This window comes from Amblyraja radiata, chromosome 19 (assembly GCF_010909765.2).
Source record: "Amblyraja radiata isolate CabotCenter1 chromosome 19, sAmbRad1.1.pri, whole genome shotgun sequence".
In the NCBI taxonomy this organism is placed as follows: domain Eukaryota; kingdom Metazoa; phylum Chordata; class Chondrichthyes; order Rajiformes; family Rajidae; genus Amblyraja; species Amblyraja radiata.
Window position 1 is genome coordinate 9,726,001 of NC_045974.1, and position 25,854 is coordinate 9,751,854.

The window sequence follows — 25,854 nt, forward strand, 5'->3', positions numbered from 1 at the left end:
TGTGCTTAAAGTTCGTCTTAATTCACACCGGCCATTGGGATCCAATTGAGTTACATCTTGGTGTTAAAAATTTCGCACGTAGCACCGATATGATTGACTAAATATTCGTGGGATTTTCTGTTTTTAAGCGTTGGAAATTTTTGTTTTAGAAATTATTTGTGCTGTTAATCGACGTGGCAGGGACTAAGTAAATTGTGTTTCAGTCTGAAGAAGGGTCTCGACCCGAAACGTCACCTATTTCCTTCTTTCCAGCGATGCTGCCCGACCCGCTGAGTTACTCCAGCGTTTTTGTGTCCACCTTGTGTTTCAACGCTGGTCGGGAGGGGGGGGCGGGTTAGAAATAATCTTCCTGCAGTGGCTATTTTTGTTGTTGTTGTAAAGAAGTAGTGCCCACTCGTCGGCGCTGTAAGCAGCGTTCAACCCAACCAATGATCATTTGATAATTTCACCGCAAGTGGCAGGTTCGAGAATTACAGCCACAACGATCTTTAACCGTGTGGTTCAAGCAGAGTTGGATAAACAGCGGGCAATTACAACCAGTACGGTCGTCGGTCCCAAAAGAAAAGACGGGAGCATGCAGGCCATTGGAAACCGGTCTTGCTGGTCGTTAATTGTTAAATCTACCTAATCCAGAGCTAAAATATCTGACTGCGACCCTTCCGTCGTTTATTAAAATATATCCCATCGTTATCAAAATTCCAATTAGTTTCAGATGTAGTCTTTAAAAAAAAAATGAAGAGGGCTGTTGCTTGAGTCAAGATGATGATGATGCTTTGCTTTTACCGTTACTGTCGGCAGTCTTAGACCCTCTGCCTGCGGCACACTGCACACGATGTAAGACGTTGGACAACACGTCTTGGTAGTAGCTGAGAGCGACCCAACCGGGCAGATACATCAAGGTGATGAGACCCATGAAGTTGAGCGGGTAGTGGGAGTAGTCCCAGGAACAGGCGTTGAATCGGCGGAGTCCCAGTCCCCAGGTGAGTTCCCAGGTGTATATGAAGAGGACGTAGACCGGTAACCTCTGCCAGGTGCCCCAGCCCAGACGGTGGTAGAGGTGGAAGTAGAGCTTTTCCACCACGAAGCTGCAGCTGCCGTACATGAGGAAGGACCAGGGCGACGTGTGGCCCAGCAGCGTGCGGTCGGATCGCTCCACCAGGTTGAACACGGAAGTGAAGAAGATCTCGTCCAGGAGCCCGTGCATCCCGTAGAAGACGAAGCGGAGGGAGCCGGGCAGACCCCGGGGCGAGGGCAGGCGCTCGGGGAACCTCGCCCGGCAGCAGCATTGCAGGCGGAGGAAGCCTTTGAGGAAGAGCTGGGATTCGTAGAGTGAGAGGAGGTAGTAGAAGAGGACGGTGGTGAGCGAGGAGGGCGACCCTTCCACCAGCGAGGTCAACAGGCTCTTCAAGACCACGTACACCGAAGGGTAGACCACCAGGTGGAATACGGCGGGGCAGCCTTGGAAGTTCTTCTCCTGCAGGTAGACCTTCTCCAGGGCCAGGTAGGAGAGCGAGTGGAGCAGCCCGAGGTAAGGCGAGGAGTAGCCCAGCAACTTGGGGTCGCCGGTCTCCACGAAGCGCCGGGCCGACGACAGCAGGACGTCCAGGGTTATGCCGTGCATCCCGTAGAAATACATCCGCATCCAAGTGGGCAGCGGGGGTTTGGCACGGCCGCTGCTTTCAGCACCGGACAGGTCCTTGAGCCGAGGGGCGGCTGCGGTGGTGGAGGCGGCGGTGGAGGCGGCGGTGGAGGCGGGCGCCCGGGGCCGCTTGATGCCCTGTCCCGGCCGCTCCGCCGACAGCTGCCGCTGAGCCTCACGCCGTTTGCTGCTCATCATCTTCCAGCTTCGCAAACCGGCTTTCAGCTCCCTACTTCCTCTCCTCACCTCCCTTCTCTCCTCCCCTTTCCTCACCTCTCCTCCCCCCTCTTCTCCCTTCCTCTCTCCTCCTCTCCTCTTCTCCCTTCTCTCCTCCCCTATTCTCCTCTCCTCTCCTCTCCTCTCCTCACCTCTCCTCCCCTTTCCCTACCTCCCCTCCCCTATTCTCCTCTCCCTTCCTCTCTCCTCTCCACTCCCCGCTTCTCTTCTCCCCTCTCCCGCCTCTCCTCTCCTCTGCTCTCCTCTGCTCTCCTCTCCCCACAACGGAAGTCTGCCTTGCACTTTAAAAGGCAAAAAATTAATAAATAAACGGCCCGCAGAAGCAACCGCGGAAGGTTAAAGTGCGGCTCATCCCCTTCTTTGTCCTTGCGGGCAAGGAACTGGCAGCTTTGACTGTGAATCCAATCCCGGTTAGTAGCCAGCAAGCCGTAGCGAGCTCGGCCGACGCAACACCATCGGCAAACACAGACGTGCAACGTCTCCACACAGCGACCAAATATTTCCCCAGCCTGGACGCAGCCATGGTTAAAGCCGCATGCATGAATGCAAACAGCCCGCAATCACCCGAATGTCCATCTTCCCAATAAGACCGACCCCCCCTTCTTATGCAAAATCGCTCCTGCCGTCAGCTCTCGTTTTAACATTAATGCAATATTGCGACCATCCTCTATCCCCTCCCACTTCAAACGTGTATTAAAAACGCCTCTCTTCCTTCTCAAAAACGTCATCCCACCCGCTGCCTGCAAAAGCAGAGGCAAATTTCATAATCTTCTTGATTAGTACGGGTGTCAGGGGTTATGGGGAGAAGGCAGGAGTATGTGGTTGAGAGTGAGAGATAGATCAGCTATGATTGAACGGCGGATTAGACTAGATGGGCCGAATGGCCTCGTTCTGCACCTAGAATTTATGAACATGAATTTATAATGATATGGTGCTAATCTGACCGAAGCAAACCATCAGAGTCGTGGAAAATATCACCTACACTCTCCTTCCTCCGAAAACACACAATTCTCCCCAAATATCTTTCCATTTAATTTCACCTTTTCAGCTGTCACAGGTTTACAATTTATGATTCTCTAGCAAGGAGCCTGCTATAAACACAAACAATGCATTCGTTCATGTTCATGCATAGTTGCAGAATTAGGCCATTCGGCCCATTAAGTCTACTCCGACTTTCAATCATGGCTGATCCATCTTTCCCTCCTAGCCCCATTCTCCTGCCTTCTCCCCATAACCCGTGAGACCCGTACTAAATCAAGAATCTATCTATCTCTGCCTTGAAAATATCCGTTGTCTTGGCCTCCACAGCCTTCTGTGGCAATGAATCCCACAGATTCACCCATTCAAATGGGTGTTTCATTACATAAAGATTGAAATATGCAAGGTAGTGATTAGCGTTTTAGCTGATACACGCTGACTCTACATCTGTTAATTGACCTCTGCTGTTCATTGTTCCCAAACCCTTGTTAAAATCACCCAACGTGTTATAAAACCAGTTTATGAATTAGTGCGTGAGAAACATAGAAAATAGGTGTAGGAGAAGGTCATTCTGCCCTTCGAGCCAGCATCGCCATTCAATATGATCATGGCTGATCATCCAAAATCAATACCCCATTCCTGCTTTTTCCCCATATCCCTTGATTCCGTAAGCTCAAAGAGCTAAATCTAACTCCCTCTTGAAAACATCCAGTGAATGTGACCGCAGGCGGACACCGTACACGATGTGCTATGTCGACATCAAAACAAGTACCCGGATGCGGCTATGGTGGTGGCTGGAGATTTTAATAAATCAAATCTCAAGAAGGTCATGCCGAACTTCTACCAACACATCACGTGTGCCACCAGGGGGGAGAGAACTTTGGACCACTGCTACACACCATTCAGGAAAGGCTACAAGGCTGTTTCATTCCCTCCCCAAGGAAAATCTGACCACGCTGCCATTTTCCTGTTGCCGGAGTATAAACAGAGGATAGTTCGGGAAGCGGTAGAGACGAGGGACGTAAAGCGGTGGTCCGACCAGTCAGAGGCCATGCTGCAAGATGCACTGAGTGATGTCGACTGGAATATGTTCGAAGCAAGTTCCAGTGAGTTCGCGGAAGCAGTCACGGACTTCATCGCAACAGTAACCGACAACATCGTCCCCACGGTAAGGGTAAGCACCTTTCCGAACCAAAAACCCTGGGTAGACAGGTCTGTTCGTGTGGCCCTGAATGCTCGCACCACTGCCTACAACTCGGGCCTGGCATCAGGAAACATGGACGTCTACAAGGCAGAGTCCTACCGACTGCGAAGGGCGGTGAAGGACGAAAAGAGGAGGTACAGAGACAAGATGGAGTTACAGATGGAGCAGCAGGACACCAGAAGCCTGTGGCAGGGGCTACGGATTGTAACCAACTACCGGAGCACCCCTCCCTCATCCGCAAGTGCCGGCACCTCCCTAGCTGATGACCTGAACTCCTTTTACGCTAGTTTCGAGAGGGGCAACACCACCCCAGGTCTGCCGACTATCGACAATACCGCCAGCGGGCTGGCTACCGAAGCTGAAGGGAGGAATGTGCACACATTCTCGCTGTCCGAGCACGACGTGAGGAGGGCTCTGACACGGGTGAACACGAGAAAAGCTGCAGGCCCCGATGGCATCTCGGGGCGAGTACTCAAGTCCTGTGCTACGCAGCTAGCTCCAGTGCTCACTACATTATTCAACCTCTCCCTGGAAAAGTCCGTGGTCCCTGCCTGCTTCAAAAAATCTATCATTGTACCGGTACCTAAAAATGCCTCCCCACCCTGTCTGAATGACTACCGTCCGGTGGCCCTTACTCGGTAGTCATGAAATGCTTTGAGAGGCTGGTGAAGAAACACATCTGCCCCTTCCTCCCTCGGAACATGGACCCGTTGCAGTTCGCATACCGTCCGAACAGATCCACGGACGATGCGGTCTCCCAGGTCTTGCCAGAAGGGGGGCTACGTGAGGATGCTGTTCATAGACTACAGTTCAGCCTTCAACACGATAGTCCCCACCAGACTGGCCGGGAAGCTAATGGAATTGGGGCTCAACACCTCCCTGTGTGCCTGGGTCCTGGACTTTCTCACCGCCAGGCCCCAGGTAGTCAAGATGGGAGGGAATACATCGAAGTCCCTCACGCTGAGCACAGGATCGCCCCAGGGTTGCGTCCTCAGCCCCCTATTGTACTCCCTGTACACACATGACTGTGTGGCTAGGTTCAGCTCCAACTCAATAATTAAGTTTGCTGATGACACTGTGGTGGTGGGCCTGATCTCAGACAATGATGAGAAGGCCTACCGGGAGGAGGTGGCTGATCTAGCACTCTGGTGCCAGGATAACAGTCTCCTCTTGAACATCAAAAAAACGAAGGAGCTGATCATGGACTTTAGGAGGGCACATCATCCGAGGACGTACACTCCATTGAGGATAAATGGGGATCCTGTGGATAGGGTGAACTGTTTTAAATATCTGGGAGTCCACATCTCTGAGGATATGACATGGGCATCACACGCCTCAGCACTCGTGAGTAAGGCAAGGCAGCGCCTTTACCACCTCAGGCAATTGAGGAAATTCAGAGTGTCTCCGAGGATCCTCCAGTGCTTCTACGCAGCGGCGGTGGAAAGCATCTTGTCCGGGAACATTACCATCTGGTTTGGGAATTGCTCTGCCAAGGACAAGAAGGCTCTGCAGAGAGTAGTGCGTTCGGCCGAACGCACTATGGGAACTTCACTTGCCCCCCTGCAGGAACTATACATCAGGAGGTGCAACTCCAGAGCCAACAATATCATGAGAGACCCCTTCCACCCCTGCAACGGACTGTTCCAGCTGCTACGGTCAGGCAAACGCCTCCGTTGCCATGCGGTGAGAACAGAGAGGTTGAGAAGGAGTTTCTTCCCAGAGGCCATTCGGACTGTAAATGCCTATCTCACCAGGGACTAACTCTACTGAACGTTTTTCCTTTCATTATTTATTATGTAAAGGTATATGTGTGTTATGATTGTGTTTATAGTTTGTTTGGTTGTTTGTCTTTTTGCACAAAAGTCCGCGAGCATTGCCACTTTCATTTCACTGCACATCTCGTATGTGTATGTGACAAATAAACTTGACTTGACTTGAATTGGCCTCCACTGCCTTCTGTGGCAGAGAATTCCACATTCACAACTGAGTGAAAACGTTTTTCCTCACCTCAGTCCTAAATGGCCTACCCTTTATTCATAGATATTCTAGATTCCAGCTTTTTTTTCTTCATACAATTTAAAGAATTGAACACACAAAAGTCCTTTTTAAGTCAGATTGGCAACTGTGCCAAGTGCTTTTGGAAAACGATTCTGACTGTGAGTCACATAACTTGGTACAACAGTAAAACCGTTTTGTAAGATCATTTTTTACGATTTTCTGAAGCTGCAGATTTTATCTTGTGTTGCCTGTTCCTAAAATGTGAATTTGCACTGAAAAGTCATTTATAAAAGTGAAATCATTGTTGTTTCGTCTTTTTGGCTCTTTTCACAAGTTCATAAGTCATCGGAGCAGAATTAGGCCATCCGACCCATCAACTCTACTCTGCCATTCAATCATGGCTGATCTATATCTATATATGATCAGCCATGATCATATTGAATCGAGGTGCAGGCTCAAAAGGCCGAATGGCCTACTCCTGCACCTATTTTCTATGTTTCTATGTTTCTATCTTTCTCTTTCAACCCCATTCTCCTGTCTTCTTCCCATAACTTTTGACACCCATAATAATTAATAATCTGTGTTTTAAGCATATCCATTGACTTGGATAGAGTGCCTTCTTCCTGTAACCTTTAACACTCATACTGATCATGAACCTGCCAAATTCCGCCTTAAAAATATCCATTGACTTGGCCTCCATAGCCTTTGTGGCAATGAATTCCACAGATTCACCACCCTCTGACTAAAGAAATTCCTCTTCATCTTCTTTCTAAAGTTACGACCTTTTATTCTGAGACTATGGCCTCCGGTTCTAGACTCTCCCACAAATGGAAACATCCTCTCCACATCCACTCTATCCAGGCATTTCACTATTCAGTAAGTTCCAATGAGGTTCCTTCTCATCCTTCTGAATGCCAGCGAGTACAGGCCCAGAGATGTCAAACACTCATCATACGAGTTGATTCCTTAACAAGGAGCTTTTATTGCATAATCTCGGTTACAAACAACGGTACAGATCAAAACTACCCTACAGTTTGCAAACATCAATCAACACATTACAACATTCTCATCCATATCCACCATGCACTGGAGAACCCATGGTGACCATAGGCTTCCAAAGTCCCTGTGGACACTCTGTGCTCCCTCTCCAAGGACACGTGGGCACGGACATAGGCTCGGAAGAGGGGTAGACAGTAGACTCGGGCAGAACCCTCGACTGCCCGCTGCCTGGACTCTTGAATGGCCATCTTGGCCAGGTCTTTTTGGCTCTTGTGTGCTATTGTGATTTCCAGGTGAAGTGCTCCATGGTTGAACTGCCCGCTGCGACCTGTGGTCCACATTCACTTTTGACAGGGTCGTTACAGATCCCATCGTTGTGCCTGTGGGGCACAATATCCCACAGGTTTGCCCCAATCCATCCTTTGAACAATGGCCATTCTCATTGTCAGGCTGGGGTCAGGAGTCCAGGGCCAGAGTCCAATAGTCCATGTTAGGCTCAGTCTGACCTTTTGGGCCCATGTTCCAGATCTATATCCAACTCCAGATACAATGTCCAATTTATTTTCTTACTTACTTTAGATTGTAGCTACGTGTACTGAGGTGCAGTGAAAACCTTTTGCTGTAAGCTAACCAGTCAGTGGAAAGACAATACATAATAATAATAATAATAATAACTTTATTTATAAAGCACTTTAAACAACTGCAGTTGCCACAAAGTGCTGTACATGAGAACTCATGGACAAAAAGCTATTACAAACAATTAAAAACCATTAAAAACCGTAAAACGAAGGACTATAAAAAACACACTAAAAATTAAAAGACATTAAAAGCACTAAGAACAGGAGCAATGCCTCAGCCAGTGTCGAAAGCCAAAGAATAATCGAGCCATCCACAGTGTACAGCTACTTAGTTTGTTTAGTTCATATATTGTCACGTGTACCGAGGTATAGTGAAAAGCTTTTGCTGCATGCTAACCACTCAGCTGATGGTTACATTCGAGCCCATCACAGCGTACAGACACATGATCAAAGGGAACAACGTGAATAATGTTTTGTGCAAGATAAAGCCAGTAAAGTCTGATCAAAGACAGTCCGAGGGTCTCCAATGTGGTAGATAGTAATTCAGGACTGCTCTCTAGTTGTGGTTGGATGGTTCAGATGCCTGATAACAGCCAGGAAGAAACTGTCCGTCAATCTGGAGGTAGGCGTACATTAGTGCAAGATACTGTGAAACTGTACAGCATTGGTGGGAACGGGCTTGGCACCATATAACACTGAGGTAGAGTACTGGTGAACATAGGTCTGTCACTGTATAATACTGGGCTACAATGATGACTGGACAAGCTTATTAATATATAGCGTTGGGTTACTGCAATGGTAGGCTCAAGTCTGTCACTGTATAACGGTGTGTTGCAATGCTGGTGAGCACATATCATTACACTTGGAAACAATACGTGCAGGCATAGGTCTGTCATTGTAAAGAGCTGGGATGCAGTATTGATTGAGTAGAGGGATGTTGCCATGTAACTCTAGACTACAGCACCACACTGGTTCAGGTCTATCTCTATATCATACTGTGGCACAGTACTTTTAGACATGGGCCTAAATGAGTGTCACACTTGGGTGTATTTACTATGAGCACAGGTCTGTCATGGAATAACACTGGGGTACAGCGCTGACAGACACAAGTTTGTCACTGTATAACACAGAGGTGTTATGGTGGGCATGGACACATGGGAGATCGCGGGTCAACGCAGACTCGGTGGGCCGAAGGGCTTGTTTCCACACTGTATCGCTAAAAATATCTTTAAAAAATCATTTATTTGGTGTAGGTTTAGCTTTATTATTGTCACATGCTCCTCAGGAATATGGTGAGATTGTGAAAGACACTATGAATTATTCAAGCCATCAATAAATGCTGTAAGTTGATAGCAGAAGCAGATAGCAGATAGCAGAAGTGGTCTAGCTGCTACAGCTGCTGCCTCACAGCGCCAGAGACCCTGACCTCAGGTTTTGGCTGTGTGCAACTACACGTTCTCCCTGTGACCGCATGGGTTTTATCAGGTGCTCCGGTTTCCTCCCACATCCCAAAGACGTGCGGGTTTGTAGGTTAATTGGCCCCTTGTAAATTGCCCCTGGTGTATAGATGCTGGCTGAGAAAGTGGCATAACATCGAACTAGCGCAAGTGGGTGATCGATGGTCAGCGTGGACTCAGTGGGCCAAAGGGTCTGTTTCCATCCTGTGTCTCAAAACTAAACTAAACTAAACTATGAACAGAACATATCACTTCATAAGCATACGTCCAGTCTCACTTGGAGAACTAAGTTCAAGAGGCAAGAGTATTTTTTATTGTCATATGTCCCAGATAGAACAATGAAATTCTTACCAGCAGCAGCACAACAGAATTTGTAAACATAGTACTCTGTAAACAATATAATAAATAAGAAAAGTTCAGTGTATGTGTATTTTACACACACACACACACACACACACACACACACACACACACACACACACACACACACACACACACACACACACACACACACACACACACGCATATATATATATACACACACATACACGCACATGTATATACGGTGTGTGTGCGTACGTGTGTAAATATATATATATATATATATATATATATGTGTATATACACTTACACACACGCATACGCACACATAAATAAACAAACAATAATAGTGCACTGATGATGCTGGCTGCCTTTTTGAGGCCTCAGCTTTTTGAAGTTGTCATTCACGTCAGATGATATAAGGTTTGTTCACATTTCTCAGGCAGCAGACATGAGAGCAGGCAATTTAATCAAAAAAGGGCCTTTATAAGCTGGGAACATTTTTATGCCAAACTTGAGAACTGAGAAATGCACGGAACAAAAGCTGCTGCGTGAGTGTCAGCTTTGCACAGCCCATGCATTGGGGAATGGCCCATTCAAAGGCTAAAGCATGAAAAGCTTTTCCATTGGAATTCTTCCAGCTTCTTGAAGTAAATCCTCAGCAAGGCTTTCACTGTGGGAGCAGGTTGTGTTAGAGCTCTGCTTCCACTGACCAGAGATGTTGAGAGTCACGCAGAATTTAAAATGCAGTCGGCAGAAAACTTTGTTCAAAGAAGTTGGCGTATGGTAACATGGGCTCTGACGTTTAGTGTGTGTAGAGCGTAGAGATATATCTTAAACCTTTCATATGACACTCTAACGCTGCAGACAGTTTTTAACATTACAGTCCCCGTCTTTAAATCCCCCAAGAATTTTATAATTGCAACAATCTCTTTTAATCTCTAAACAATAAATTCAGTGCTGGTGGTCAAGCAGATTTATTTGTTGTTAGGGCAACAACTTTTGTCGGCTAAGCTGTTACTGAGGTTCAACTGGAAGCCTAGAGCTCTCTCCCTCTCCCTCTCTCCATGACCGGCATTGCTTGAAGCAATTGATTGTTAGGGATAACTGGGATATCATCACTGGAGACATTTGGGAAAGGGAAATGAGAAGAATGGACCTAATGAATCAATCAGATGTGGCAGTCTGGACAATTGACTTCAGGCCTTTTAACACGGAACCTCGAACAGTACAGTACCATGCCTTCATCCCACAATGTCTGTGCCAAACACGTTGCCAAGATAAACTAATCTCATCTGCCTACACATGATTCAAATCGTTCCATTCCTGCATGTATGCATCTTCTAAACGTCACTGTCGTATCTGCCACCATCATCATCCTTGGCATATCGTTTCAGGCACCTACTACCCTCTGTGTAAAATAACTTGTTCCGCCCATCTATCTATCTATCTATCTATCTATCTATCTATCTATCTATCTATCTATCTATCTATCTAATATATAAAACTGTGTGCCTGCAGTCCGGCTGCCTTTCTGCCTTTTGATTTGTTTACATCGTGTGATGTCACAATGCCCAATGCTCGCAGATGTCCAATCACAATGCCCAATGCTCGCAGATGTCCAATCGGAATGGATCCATTTACATGTACGGCTTCCAACTGCATTTCTTCCTTTGATTCACTGCAACTCCGAAACCAGACGCAGAATCGCCGAGATCTTCTCCATTTCGGTAGAGATTTCACTTTTCTTTCTAAGTATCCGCTCCTCATTACATTTCGTCGTGTTTAAGTACACGTTTTTAATCAAATCCTTCCCCCCCCCTCCCCAAATATTTCAAAAATAAACTGGCTTCTCACCCATAGACTCAGCACCAGCCCCAGCCCCTGGTGAATGTTCCATCGTGTGATGTCACAATGCCCAATGCTCACAAATGTACAATCGGAATGGATTCATTTACATATGCCTTTGCAGGAGCCCCAGCCCCTGGTGAACGTTCCATTGTGTGATGTCACAATGCCCAATGTTCACATATGTCCAATCGGAATGGATTCATTTACATATGCCTTTGCAGGAGCCCCAGCCCCTGGTGAACGTTCCATCGTGTGATGTCACAATGCCCAATGCTCAAATACATTGTTGCCATAGAGGGAGTACAGAGAAGGTTCACCAGACTGATTCCTGGAATGTCAGGATTTTCAAATTAAGAAAGACTGGATAGACTCGCCTTGTACTCGCTAGATTTTAGAAGATTGAGAGGGTATCTTATAGAAACGTATATAAAATTCTTAAGGGGTTGGACAGGGCAGATGCAGGAAGATTGTTCCGGATGTTGGGGAAGACCAGAACAAGGGGTCACAGTTTAAGGATAAGGGGGAAATCCTTTAGGACAGAGATGAGAAAAACATTTCTCACACAGAGAGTGGTGAATCTCTGGAATTCTCTGCAACAGAAGGTAGTTGAGGTCAGTTCATTGGCTATATTTAAGAGGGAGTTAGATGTGGCCCTTGTGGCTAAAGGGATCAGGGGGTATGGAGAGAAGGCAGGTACAGGATACTGAGTTGGATGATCAGCCATGATCATATTGAATGGTGGTACAGGCTAGAAGGGCCGAATGGGCTAATCCTGCACTTAATTTCTATGTTTCTATGTTTCCTTCTCCTCACCCCTCTCCCTCTCCCACCCATCCCTCTCTCCACCACCCCCCTTCCCTCTCTACCACCACCCCCTTACCCCTACCCCTCTGTCCCTCTTTCACCACTGCCCCTACCCCTCCCTCCCCACTCTTCCACTTCTATCCCCTTACCCGACGCCTCTCCCTCCCCCACCCCTCTCTCTTCCGCTCCCTTCCCCTCTCTCCCCCACCCCTTCCCCTCCCCCTCTGTCCCTCTTCCACCACTCCCCCCGTCCCTCTTCTACCACTCCCGCTACCCCTCTACCCCTCCTCCCTCCCCACTCTTCCACTTCTCTCCCACTCTCTCCTCCCCCCTTCTCCTCACCCCTCTCCCATCCCTCTCTCCCCACCCCCCTTCCCTCTCTACCCCCACCCCTTCCCTCTCTCCCCCCACCCCTTCCCCTATCCTCTGTCCCTCTTCCATCACTCCCGCTACCCCTCTCCTCCTCCATCCCCACTCTACCACTTCTCTCCCCTTTCCCCTCCACTCTCCCTCCCCCCTCTTTACCCTCTCGCCCCCACCCCTCTCCCCATCCCTCCCTCCTCCCCTCCCTCCCCCATCCCCCCTCCCCACATCTCTCTCCCCATCTCTCACCCCCTACCCCGATCTCCTTTCCCTCCCAAATCTATCCTGTTTCCTCCTCCTCCTCTCCCCTCCCTCCCCTCTTCTCACCCCCCCCCCCCCCTCCCCCCCCCCCCCCCCCCCCCACAAACGCCGTTGGGGAAACAGACCCAACGGGTCTGCACTTGGTCTAGTTATTATATAAAAGTATGTGGCTGCCGCCTGCCGCCCGTCCGGCTGCCGGCTGCCTTTCTTCCTTTTGATTAGTTTCCATCGTGTGATGTCACAATGCCCAATGCTCACAGATGTCCAATCGGAATGGATCCATTTACATATGCCTTTGCAGGAGCCCCAGCCCATGGTGAACGTTCCATTGTGTGATTTCACAATGCCCAATGCACAAAGACATTCTTGCCATAGAGGGAGTACAGAGAAGGTTCACCAGATTGATTCCTGAGATGTCAGGACTTTCATATGAAGAAAGACTGGATAGACTCGGCTTGTACTCGCTAGATTTTAGAAGATTGAGGGGGGATCTTATAGAAACCGATGTTGGGGAAGTCCAGAACAAGGGGTTACAGTTTAAGGATAAGGGGGAAATCTTCTAGGACCGAGATGAGAAAAACATTTTTCACACAGAGAGTGGTGAATCTCTGGAATTCACTGCCACAGAAGTAGTTGAGGCCTGTTCATTGGCTATATTTAAGAGGGAGTTAGATGTGGCCCTTGTGGCTAAAGGGATCAGGGGGTGGAGAGAAGGCAGGTACAGGATACTGAGTTGGATGATCAGCCATGATCATATTGACTGGAGGTGCAGGCTCGAAGGGCCGAATGGCCTACTCCTGCACCTAATTTCTATGTTTCTAAGTTTCCCTCTTCTCACCCCTCTCCCTCTCCCACCCATCCTTCTCTCCCCCACACCCCTTCACTCTCTACCCTATCCCCTTCCCTCTCTCCCCCCGCCCCCTTCCCCTACCCCTCTGTCCCTCTTCCACCACTCCCCCTACCCCTCCCTCCCCACTCTTCCACTTCTCTCCCTCACCCCACCCCTTTCCCTCCCCCACCCCTCTCTCTCCCCCTCCTTTCCCCCTCCCTCCCCTCTCCCCCCACACCCCTTCCCTACCCTCTGACCCTCCCCACTCTTCCACCTCTCCCCCTCCCACTATCCCTCCCCACTCTTTCCCCCCTCTCCCCCCACCTCTCTCCCCCTCCCTCCACACTCTTCCCCTCCTTCCACACTCTTACCCTCCCTCCTCCTCTCCATCCCCATCCCTCCCCCCACATCTCTCTCCCCTCCCCATCCCTCTCTCCTCCCTCTCTTCCACTTCACTTCTCTCCCCCCTTCCCCCTCCACTCTCCCTCCCCACTCTTTCCCCTCTCTCCACCTACCCCTCTCCCCTTCCCTCCCTCCTCCCCTCACCCACATCTCTCTCCCCATCCCCCTCTCTCACCCCCTACCCCGCTCTCCTTTCCCTCCCAAATCTGTCCTGTTTCATCCTCCTCCTCTCCCCTCCCCTCCCTCCCCTCTTCTCACCCCCCCTCCCCCCACCTGTGTGTTTGGGGGGTGGTTAATGTGAGTGTGATGCCTCAGCCCCCCCCCCGCAAACGCCGTTGGGGAAACAGACCCAACGGGTCTGCGCTTGGTCTCCTTTAAAATCTGCCTCTCTCATCTTTAAGCAGTGCCATGGAGTCAAAGAGTGATACAGTGTGGAAACAGGCCCCTCAGCCCAACCTGCCCACACCGGCCAACATGTCCCAGCTACACTAGTCTTACTTGCCAGCATTTGGTCTATATACCTCCAAACCTGTTCTAACTGTTTTCTTAAATGTTGGAATAGTCCCTGCCTCAACTACCTCCATATATCCACCATCCTTTGTGTGAAAAAGTTACCCCTCAGATTCTATTAAACACATAAAAATCATGTACGATTAAAGCCCTCTAGTTGTTCGCATTTCCATGCTGGGAAAAGTATATGACTGTCTACTCTCTCTTTCTTTAGTTTTTTTTAGTTTAGTTTAGTTTACCGATACAGCGCGGAAACAGTCCCGACAAATGAAGGCAAACATATCATACTCCTTTATTAGTCCATTTACTTGTGTTGCCACTTTCAAGGAGCTATGGACCTGGAGCCCAAGATATCTTTGCACATCTGAGCTGTTAAGGTTCTTGCCATCCATGGCAGATATCATAATTAGAAAAAGCTTACATTCAAATCACCAAGTCCCCAATTTCATTCAGGCCCTGTGACTATTGTTTGTTGACTTTCCTCTTTCAAGATGGTTGCTGTGATGAGCAACTTCTTATATGATTGATTCTGTGAATAGTTTGAATATAGCTGAAGGGCACAAAATGTTGGAGTAACAGCAGATCATTGGCACTCCTCATTGAAAACCCTTAACTATTGGCCTTTACTGAATTTTTATCTTGTATTAAACATTATTCCCTTCATCATGTTTCTGTACACTATAAGTTCCTCGATTGCGTTCATGTGTCATCCTTCCAACAAAAGTTCTTCATTGTACCTTAGTACAAGTAACAATAAACTAAACTCAAACTAATCTAAACTAAACTAAACTAAACTAAAGGTAAGGCAGCATCCCTAGAGAACATACAGTAGATAGGTGACGTTTTGTGTCGAGACCCATCATCAGACTGAATTTTTGGGGCAAGACCCTTCTTCAGACTGCATATATGCTACAGTATGTTATTACAGTATGTGTAGGAAGGAACTGCAGATGCTGGTTTAAACTGAAGATGGACACAAAATGCTGGCATAACTCAGCGGGACAGGCAGCATGTCTGGACAGAAGGAATGGGTGATGTTTTGGACCGAGACCCTTGCTGGAGTAACTCAGTGGGACAGGCAGCATCTCTGGAGAGAATAAGGGTCTCAACCCGAAACAATCATTTTACATTAGTCTTCAAAAATGATAACCTCAAAACGGTGATGATAATAACATTAGGATTCCTTCTCTCCAGAGATGCTGCCTGTTACTCCAGCATTTTGTGTCTTCCTAATGTTATTATCATCACCGTTTTGAGATTATCATTTTTGAAGACTAATGTAAAATGATTGTTTCAAGATGGTGGAGGTTGTTGTCTTATATCGGTGAGATTAAATAATTCTTCTAAACATCCCATAATTAAGGGTCTAAATGCTAGAGAACACAGCAGACAATTTTAGGTTAGTGATATTTTAATTATGCAAATAAAGAACCATTGGTTCTCATCAAGTTAGGCGACACATTCAATTGTTGTATAAGGACAGGAGAATTGCAAAGTGTAACACACAGCTTGTAATGCTGTTGCTAAAGTATAGCCGTGCAAAAAATAATGTGTCCCTTTAATACATAATATGTAATTATATTGCCTTCCCACATCAGTTAGAGTCTAATTGGTTCTAAATACAGCTCGGGTCAATAGACGTTGAACTAGCTTTCTTTCCGTGTAAATTGTATAACTCCTGAAGTGAATTAGAACTTTTGTCAGCAGGTAAGCTGAAAATGATCAGCTTGTTTTAACTCTTATTTTTGTAAAAGTGTGATTAAAGTTTGTGAATATTTTTTTGTAGACCAAGAGTGAACCGTACACATATCATCCCTTGGTATCTACGGTCATCATAAAAGCTGTTTGCTTAAGTGCCAGACTGACTAATTTAATTCGTATTTTTTAAATTGTTTTTTAACTTTAGTGAACTTTTTGCAATCCAAAAACCTGCAATAATTTGAACATCTACTTTTAAACTTTTTGGAGGTGCCAAGACACCGTTCCAGCATATACCATCACATTTAAAATAAAAACCCCACTGGATTTGAGAGTTCAATGGTGATATTTGCATCGTTAATACGGGTATGAAGGAATCATGTGACTTTGAAGCCATTTTGTCAGGAGCTTTCTTCAGTGGGAATATTATCTGTACTTTGAGTTATCATAGCCGAATATTGAAATAGTCTTTTGATTACTAATCGAGAAGCTATTTTACTTCGGAGTCACGTGAGTGACTACGTGAAGAACCCCGCCAGGACGCATGCGTGTCATATCGCTTTCACGCTTGCGAAACGACAGGCGGGGTGGAGCGTTCCCCCGCAGCGGTAAGTTTGAAACCGCGACCTGCAGGTAAGTGATTTACTCTGCGGTAGTGTTTGTCCCCGCGCTGTTTTTACACAGGGGGGGGGAAGCTGGACAAAATAGTGTCCACAAGTGCTGCGAGTGAAGCTGGCTGGGGAGGACCGCGAAGTTGCAGGTAAGTGAAACTGCGGTCTTTATTCTCCCCATACTGTTTCACAGGTGGGGAAACATGGAGAGCTGTGCAAACAACGGCAGGCGGCACAGGAATCACCCGTAAGGGAACAGCTGTGCCCGACTTCGCTCCCGCACCGGCCAGATTAAACGCCATGGCTGGGCGGGAGACCATACAGAACGGAGTCAAAACGGCAGGAGGAGGGGTGGAAGACGTTCACCCTTAACGGCAAGTTTTAAGCCTGGACCTGCAGGTATGTGATACTGCGGTCTTTATTGTTCCCATACTGTTCTACAGGTGGGGGGAAACATGCACAAGGCAAAGAAGTCGACCAGAGCTGGCTGGGGAAGACCGCGGAGTTGCAGACGCCAGCAGCGGCCGGCGGCACAGGAATCACCCGTAAGGCAACAGCTGTGCCCGTCTTCGCCCCCGCACCGGCCAGATTAAACACTGCGTCTGGGCGGGAAGGCAAGAAGAAAACCAAAAGAGTCGAGGACTGATGAGTCCGACTTTGGGCGGCCAGCGACCGTGAGCGCTGGAGCCGGTTGGAGCGGCTTATGGAGCCGAGCTCCAACATGACAGGCTCCGGGAGATGGAGTCTAGTCACTGTGGGCACTATGTAAAACCCACAGCAGCACCTCTTGTTGGGCTGAACAGTGCATCTCCCTCGTCAGAGGGGAGTACTGGGGGGTCAATTCTGGGCTGACCCTGAAGAGGGGTTTTGACGAACAAAACTACAAGTATGCAGGGGGTGCAGGAAGGCAAATTCTACTGGTCATGGTGTCCAAATACATACAGCCAGACCACGATGGACACCACTGCAAAAATACTTGGGACCAGGAAACTGCGCATCCCTGAATGTTCCAGTCGTTGAAATAGCATCTGGAAACATGCCGGAGCAGGACTTAGGAAAGCCCTGGGGCTCATAAAGGCGACAACATTAAGGATCTCCTACAGCCAAAGACAGCACCCTTATGCACCCACCAGCAGAACAAGAGAAGCTGGTGAAAGCTCAAAGGCCGGGCATACAGGACAGCGGTCTTTTAGACCATAGCCCAGACCGACCTTTCTGGAAGATGCGCAAACCCCCAACCCAAAAACAAACCCAGACACCGGCGCCTCAACCTCCACGAAGACCACACAGAAGAAGCAAACTTCCACTGGTAACAATGGAGGTAGGTGGGTCTGGTCCCTTACAAATTATAGGAAGAGTGGATAATACACACATTGGTGGGAGATTACACTCTTTTGGATACATGGTATATATTAACTACAGACACTTATATCCTAAGCAGTATCCAGGGATATACCATTGAATTGTGCAAAAGGGGTAATGGGTAAACCCAACACGATTGGCTGGAATTTGTGTCTTATATCTTTACCAAAAACAAAATAGATGGTGGCAGTCGCATCATCATCGAATTGACCAAATTGAATACATTGTGCTATATATTCAGTACAAAATGGGAACTGGTAACTGCTAAAGGACTGATTCCCAAAGGCTACTCCATGGCTAGCATCGACCTAAAAGATGCTTACTATTCAGTGCCTACACGGACTGATCACAAACGTTATTTAAAAAAATTTCAACTGGATGGTGCAGCTCTGGCAGTATAGAGCTCTACCAAATACATAATCATATGATCATACTAATTGTGGGCATAACTTTGGAGTTGGCCTAACTAGCTGTAACAGCCACCATACAATTGGGTGAAAACTGGGGTTATCATCCATCCAGTTAAATCTAAACTAATGCCTACCAACATAATGGATTATTTGGGGTTCACTATTGACAGCTCACATGTCGGTGACTTTACCAAAGGACAAGGCTACAGTCTTAACTGAGGCCTGCAACAACCCCACTGACATCAGTGAACCATCTATCAGATTGGTAGCAAGTATAATAGTAAGATTAAACGAGAAATTACCAGTTTGAAGTTTGATCTGTATTTTATGAGGAGTTACGATGAGGGATTACGTGAAGAACCCGCTCAGCGCGCATGCGCGGCATACTTCCAAGCAGCGGTGTGGAATCACAGATAGACACAGTTATTGAAGTAAACAGTAAAGAAAAGGAGACATCAGTTATCAGTTTGACCTATATTATGAGGGTGGGAGCGAGGGCACGTAATCCCTCATCGTAACTCCTCATAAAATACAGATCAAACTTCAAACTGGTAAGTTCTCGTTTAATCTTACTATTTTACTTCGGAGTCACGTGAGTGACTACGTGAAGACTTCAAAGCTCTGTGATTTCAAACCGTGTAACAGTTTTATTTCACTCACTGCCGAAGTTCTTGAGGGAGGAAGTGTGCTATCGTAACCAATCAATGAATCTGTTTTTCGAGAAACAAAAATGGTATTTAGTAACAATAACAAATTAAATTGCTCCCCCGGGCTTAAATTAAATATTTGCAGTTTGTAAAATTTTTCTGCAAACAAGTCAGGTTTCGTCAACGGCTTATTGTAAAAAATTTTGAATGTCGTTTCCCTCGACCATTCTGCTGTCATCAGAATATGGTCAACTGGTACGTCCATTCTTTCGGCCGTTGATGTAGACGCTGCCCTGGTGGAATGAGATTTGAAAAAAGTTAGTCTATTCCGGCAGCCTTTAGTACCTGCTTGAGCCATCTTGCAATGGTTTGGCTCATTACCCGGCCATGAGGTTTTTTGTGGCTGACCCATAAGGCTTTTTCACTCCCTCTGATGTTTATAGGTTGTGTCTATATAATATAGTAGATAGGTCATGACACACAACCGCGGCTCTGGCGGGTAAGCCCGGAACACCACAACTGGATTGGCTATACCTGGCCTGCTCTGTTCTACCAGACCCTGGATGATGAACGAGATCTAGTCTGGGGTGGTCACCATGTTGTCCAGTCGCAATCGATGTAGTGACTGGACCCTCTGAGTGGATACAAGTGCCATCAACATGAGCGTTTTCAGGGTAGTTTGTTTGAGGCTGAGGGATCTGGCTGGTGGCCATCCCCTGAGGTACGTCAGGACCACACTGACATCCCATAAATGGGTATACCTTGGTCTAGGGGTTTGATGTTATAGATGCCCTTCATTAATTTGACCATCAGTGGATGGGATCCCATCAGCTGTTGTCCTGGTGCTGGTTTCAAATAAGCAGACAGGGCACTCCTTGCTGTGTTGACGGCACTGTAGCTGATTCCTCTTTGTGATGTAGGTAGGCCAGGAACTCCAGTGCGTTGGTGACTGTTGCTGTTGTGTACGTGGTCCTTGTTTCGTGGCAGTATTTCTCGCATTTCTTGATGCTGGTTAAGTACTTCTTCTTAGTGGATTACTGGGAACCATGGCTGTGTAGGCCAGTCGGGTACTATCAAACCCTGATGCAGAGTCCATCTGTATTTCTCGTAGTACCTGACTGATGAGGCAGAAGGGAGGGAAAACATAGAAGAAGGAATTTCCTCAATCCAGCGTGAAGGCATCTACTACCGCTGCTGCCTCTGGGTCTGGTTCCCAAGCGACATGCATAGGTATCTGGTGATTTAGCCTTGATGCAAATAAATCGATATCTGGCGTGCCACATAGCTTGATAATTTTTGCAAATACTTTGGGTTTTACATCCATTCGATGTTGTCATTGAATTTGCGTGACCTGGTGTCTGCCACTGTATTTAGCTTACCTGATAGGTAAGTTGCTGACAGCCAAATATGTCTTTTTGACACACCATTGCCAAATTGTGTTGACCAATTTGTCGCATGATAACGATTTTATGCCTCCCATTGGTTAATGTAGGCCACCACCGTAGTATTATCCATTTGTAACCGTACATGCAGTGATGCATATTTGATGTATATGCTTTTAATCCATAAAAGGCACCCAACATCGCTAAATAATTAATGCCCCATGTAAGTAGTAATGATGACTTTAGGTTAGTTCATCTAGCACCTGTTAGATAATGATAGGGCTGAAACTATGCCAACTGTTTTGATATAGTTTCAGTGGATAATTTCATGACCCGATCATAATGACCTGCATGATATTTTAATGCCTGTACCTTTGCTCTTTGTAGATTTTATAATGTAATGGTCCGAATTGTGTAGCCAGGAATGCTGCTACCATTTTCCCAATTACTCTTGCTACTTGTCGAATAGTTGGTTGCTCGTTGACCATTAAATTGTGGCATAATTGCGCCAATTCAACCGTTTTGTCTTTTGGCAAAGTTACCGTCATATGGACTTAATTAATTGTGAAGTCTAAGTAGTCCATGATAGTGGACGGCTTCAACTTTGATTTATCTGGATGTAAAACAAACCCCAGGGTTTCGAAAACTGTTTTGTAGCTGAAAAACAGCTGACATAGCCAATTCCATGGTCTTCTTATTAGTTTTGCCAGGGCTGGTTTTAGTATCTTGATGAATAACCTTGAGCTGACGTTACCCCATGGGGTAATGCTTTAACTGTCATAGTTGCCCCATCCAGGTAAATTTTAGGTATCTGCGTAGATCCTTTTGAATGGGTACTGAATAGTAAGCATATTTGAGACCAATGCTTGCCATAAAGTATCCTTTGAAATTAGATTCCTTATTTTACATATTCTTGTAGGCACCAGACCCACCTACCTCCATGGATATGGGCATTTCTTCTGTCTCTTCCCAGACCAGCGAGTCTGGCGCATTGTCTGACGCGGCGGTGATGTTGGGGGGTGGCGCATTTTCCATGGGGTCCTGCTCTGGGCCGTGGTCTAAAAGACTCCCGGGCATAAAAAATGCGGTCCCCGAGCTTTCACCAGTCCCATATGGTAGACGTCGACTGGTGGACGCGATGGGGTGCTGCCGCTTGGGTATTGTATTTTTGGGGTTTGCTTGTCCTGGGACCTGCCCTCATGAGGCCGAATGTTTTTATTCCCATGAGGTTTTTTGCCAAAGAGCTGTGAGGCTGACTCAGTGGCTGGGGTTTAGTACAACCCAAATTTGGGATTTAGGGCAGGTCTTATGATTTATATACGGAGGTAATTTATCTCGCTCTGCGTGTTGCACAACAGTGCGAGAGTGATTTGTTAGTTAGTGGTCATCTCCGTATTGTCCACAGAAAACGAGCAAATGGTGTGATGGCTGACGTCAGCAGCCTTAGGATCGGCTACAGTATCAGCTCCTGGTCCGAGTATTTGTCCCGACGTGCCCCCAGATTTGGCTGTTGAGTGCCGGCACTTTGAAGGACTATAATTCATTGGAGCTGTACATTTTAAGCCTTATTAACCACCTGCTCCTGTAGGTGCCTGTCGGAGAGGTGGTCAACGCTGGCCGTTAGTTTTTAGGCTCTAATGGCCTTCCTGCACGTGGGGTAGCCACGTAGCGGTCCACACACACCCAGCAGATCTTCCTGTTCCTGCACCCCTGGCATACTCCCGAATTCTTCAGCCAGCGACCCCCTCTTCATGACCAGCCCAGCCCTGGTCACCCCAAAGCTAACCACACTAAGGAGGAAGCGATGGGCAGTGCCTAGGCACTGTGGAGGGTAAGCCTGAACCCTCCAGCGAGACTGCCCCTCACGTAGCGTGTCTCGCAGGAGCTCCTGCTCCAGGTCCAGGTGCCGCTCCAGCGGCTCAGGCGGCTGTCTCGCTCCCATGCGGGTGGAGAGACGTCCCCTCCGACAAGACGGAAGCCACCGGCCGGATGCCTCTTCGGATGGCTAAACATCCAGCCCACAGCTCAGGCACTAGCGGGACTGGGCTCGGCGCGGTGATGGGGATAGCGGTGCGTCCGGTAATTGTTCCTACCGCCTTTTGCTGCCCCCCCGCTGGAGTCGAGTGGGGGACAGGTTCTTCTAGAGCTTTTGTGCCTTGTAGAAGCGAGAGCGCCCCTCAAGCAGCGCGTCTCGCAGGCACTTGCTCCGAGAGCCGCTCCAGCGGCTCAGGCGGCTCTCTCTCCCCCCCGTGCGGGTGGCTCGGCACGGTGTCGGGGAATAGCGGAACACCGGGTAAACGCTCCTACCGCCTGTTGCTGCCCCCCTCCCCGACGGAAAACGTTCCTCCTCGAACGGGGGACAGTTTTGTTCCAGAGCCTTTTTCTCTGCCTGTAAAACACAAGCAGAAAAAGGCTCCCCTGTAATAGAAACCCGACCTCAGGGTACTCACCTGACGGTCCGTTTCATTCTGTAGCGGGAGCGCCTAATTCCCGCTGCAGCCGCTGTTGCACTGCTGGCGTTAATGCCGCGCTTGCGCGCTGAGCGGGTTCTTCACGTAGTCACTCACGTGACTCCGAAGTAAAATTGGCATATAGTGTCTGCCTTTCCAGCCACACAATTTGGACCTTTGTATTACCAAAAATCTACAAAGGGCAAAATACAAACACTCAAAGTTAATACTGGTAATTTCGACAGACCAATAAGCCACCAATCAAAGCTTATGGAATTAAAATGGTGGAGGGATAACATTCAGCATTGTTCCAACCCTATCGTTATCAGCAAACCCTTAGGGGTGCTACAAACTGATGCCAGTGCGCTTGGTTGGGGTACTACCAATTTCCATCATCTGTGGAGGTAGATGAAAGGCACAGGAGGCATCATTATCACAGACACTGGGCATAAACTACCTGGAAATGTGGGGTGCGTCTATGGCCTAAAGTCATACTGCTCTGGGATAAATCACCAGCGTGTTAGACTACAGAGCGACAAACTGACTAATACAATTTGGTAAGGGTATATCCAGAGAAATATTGGAATATCAGCTACTTACCTACCAGGTAACCCAAAATTCGGTGACAAACATCAGGTCACGCAAATTCAATAAAATAAGACTTAATCACCAGTTACTAAACTGTGTTTCTTGAGAACCAGACCCTGGGACAGCAGGGACAGATACTTTTCACTGCATTGAGGGGGCAATTGTTTATCTATGCATTCTCTCCTTTTCTGCATCATCAGTCGGATATTACGAAAAATACAACAAGACTCAGCACCTGTTAATTGGTAGTGCCGATTGGCCTACTTAACCATGGTTCCCTGTGATACTCAACATGAGTTTTAACCATGCATCACCATCCTGAAACAACCAGATTATTGGTTCATCCCGTAACAGGGGAACCCATCCATGTCAAAAACAACAAACCTATCAATTTGTAGAGTCTAAAGAAACCTCTACTGCAACTGGGACTGGCGGACCGAACATTGAACATTTTCTCAGCGGGCCACAGACAGTCCACCAAAAACTATATCTGGTATACATCAGGAAATGGGAGATATATTGTCACAGAAACAACATCACCTACAGTTTGATGAACATAACGTCTGTTCTCGAATTCCTGGCAGGCCTCCATTATGATGAGGGGCTCAGTTACAGTGTCATTAACTGCGCCAGAAGTGCCCTTTCAACATATCTATGGCGAGGATCAGAGCGTCATTCTGTTGGGACCCACCCCTGGTAACCAAACTTATGAGGGGAATTTTTAATATCAATCCCCCAAGAACCAGGTACTCTCTAAATGGGATATGAGTATTGCCCTAACGTTGCTAAGGAATTGGTCTCCAGCAACAGCTCTGTCCCTGCAAAGACTGACGCACAAAACAGTCATGCTGATGGCATTGGTCACGGCACTAAGGGTACAGTCGTACATAAGTTAAGGCTGGACTATATGACTTCTTCAACAAGAATATAACGTTTCATATTACGAATTAGTCAAACAGAACAGACCGGGATCATCAGGCCTCAAAATAGAATTTAGGGATTACCCTACAGATATCGTCTCTGTATAATAAGACAATTATTGTTCTATATGGAGAACACCAAAAACATCTGAGGCTATGAGATGGCACTACTAATCAGCCACAAACAAACCCATAAATAGGGGCTATAATTTGGTGTTAATATATTTATCGTTGGGGTTTCAATATCGTATTGATGTCTAATGATGTTAACACTATTCTCCCCATAATCACGTGACTCCGAAGTAAAATAGTAAGATTAAACGAGAACTTACCAGTTTGAAGTTAAAACTATTTCCATACGGCTGAAACAGGTTTTAACAACAGCTGGGGTGGATACTAACATATTCAAATCTTCAATGCTGCAACTACATCGGCAGCTATGGAGTTGGATGTACCAATGAACCAAATCCTCGAGACAGCAGGATGGATCAGGGGAAAATGTTCCAACTATTCTACCACAAACCAGTAGTTAAACTGGAACTTTGCAGAGCCAATTTTAAGTTCTGTAATATAATTTCACCCCATAAATAGGGGCTATAATTTGTTGTTAACAATTTATCATGGATTTCAATGTTGGATTCATGTCTAAACATGTTAACACAATTCCTCCCACAGTCAATTAAGGCAGATGTGATGCATGGACTCGTTTCCACGGCATGAAATCACAGAGCTTTGAAATCTTCACGTAGTCACTCACGTGACTCCGAAGTAAAATAGTAAGATTAAACGAGAATTTACCAGTTCGAAGTTTGATCATTATTTTATGAGGAGTACGTTGAGGGAATACGTGCCCTCCGCTCCCACCCTTGATCATATACTCAACTGGTATTTTCTTCTCTAATCTTACTATGTTCAGTCATTACAGTTATCTGTGATTTCACACCGCTGCTTTGAAGAATGACACGCATGCGTCTTGGCGGGGTTCTTCACGTATTCCCTCAACGTACTCCTCATAAAATACAGATCAAACTTCGAACTGGTAAGTTCTCGTTTAATCTTACTATTAATCTCTGCTTTCAAAATACCCATTGACTTGGCCTCCACAGTCATCCGTGGCAATGAATTCCACAGATTCACCACCTTCTGCCTACAGAAGTCCCTCCTCTTGGGGTAGATCCCATCATATGGTGAATCTCATGGTGGCCTCCATTTTCAGACACTTTCCTCTCCTTTGTCACCCCAGCAATCCTTGCAGATCTTCATCCGACAAACACTCCGTAAGGCCACTCCTTCACCTTCCAGGCCTATCGCAGGTGGCCAGAAGGAAGTTTTATTGCTGTGCGGGACCTCTTCCA

The 25,854-nt window shown here is 47.1% G+C and overlaps 1 protein-coding gene across 1 annotated transcript; it reads right to left on the bottom strand.

Moving 5' to 3' along the window:
- Positions 1–537: 537 nt before the first annotated feature.
- tmem229a (transmembrane protein 229A) lies at positions 538–1,932 on the bottom strand. The gene has a single exon (XM_033037640.1). It carries the CDS (start codon positions 1,835–1,837, stop codon positions 755–757), a length of 1,083 nt encoding a protein of 360 aa, XP_032893531.1. The 5' UTR covers positions 1,838–1,932; the 3' UTR covers positions 538–754.
- Positions 1,933–25,854: the final 23,922 nt, after the last annotated feature.

Excerpts from the sequence above, each read along its gene's own strand:
- tmem229a (XM_033037640.1), bottom strand. The coding sequence starts at position 1,837 with ATGATGAGCAGCAAACGGCGTGAGGCTCAGCGGCAGCTGTCGGCGGAG.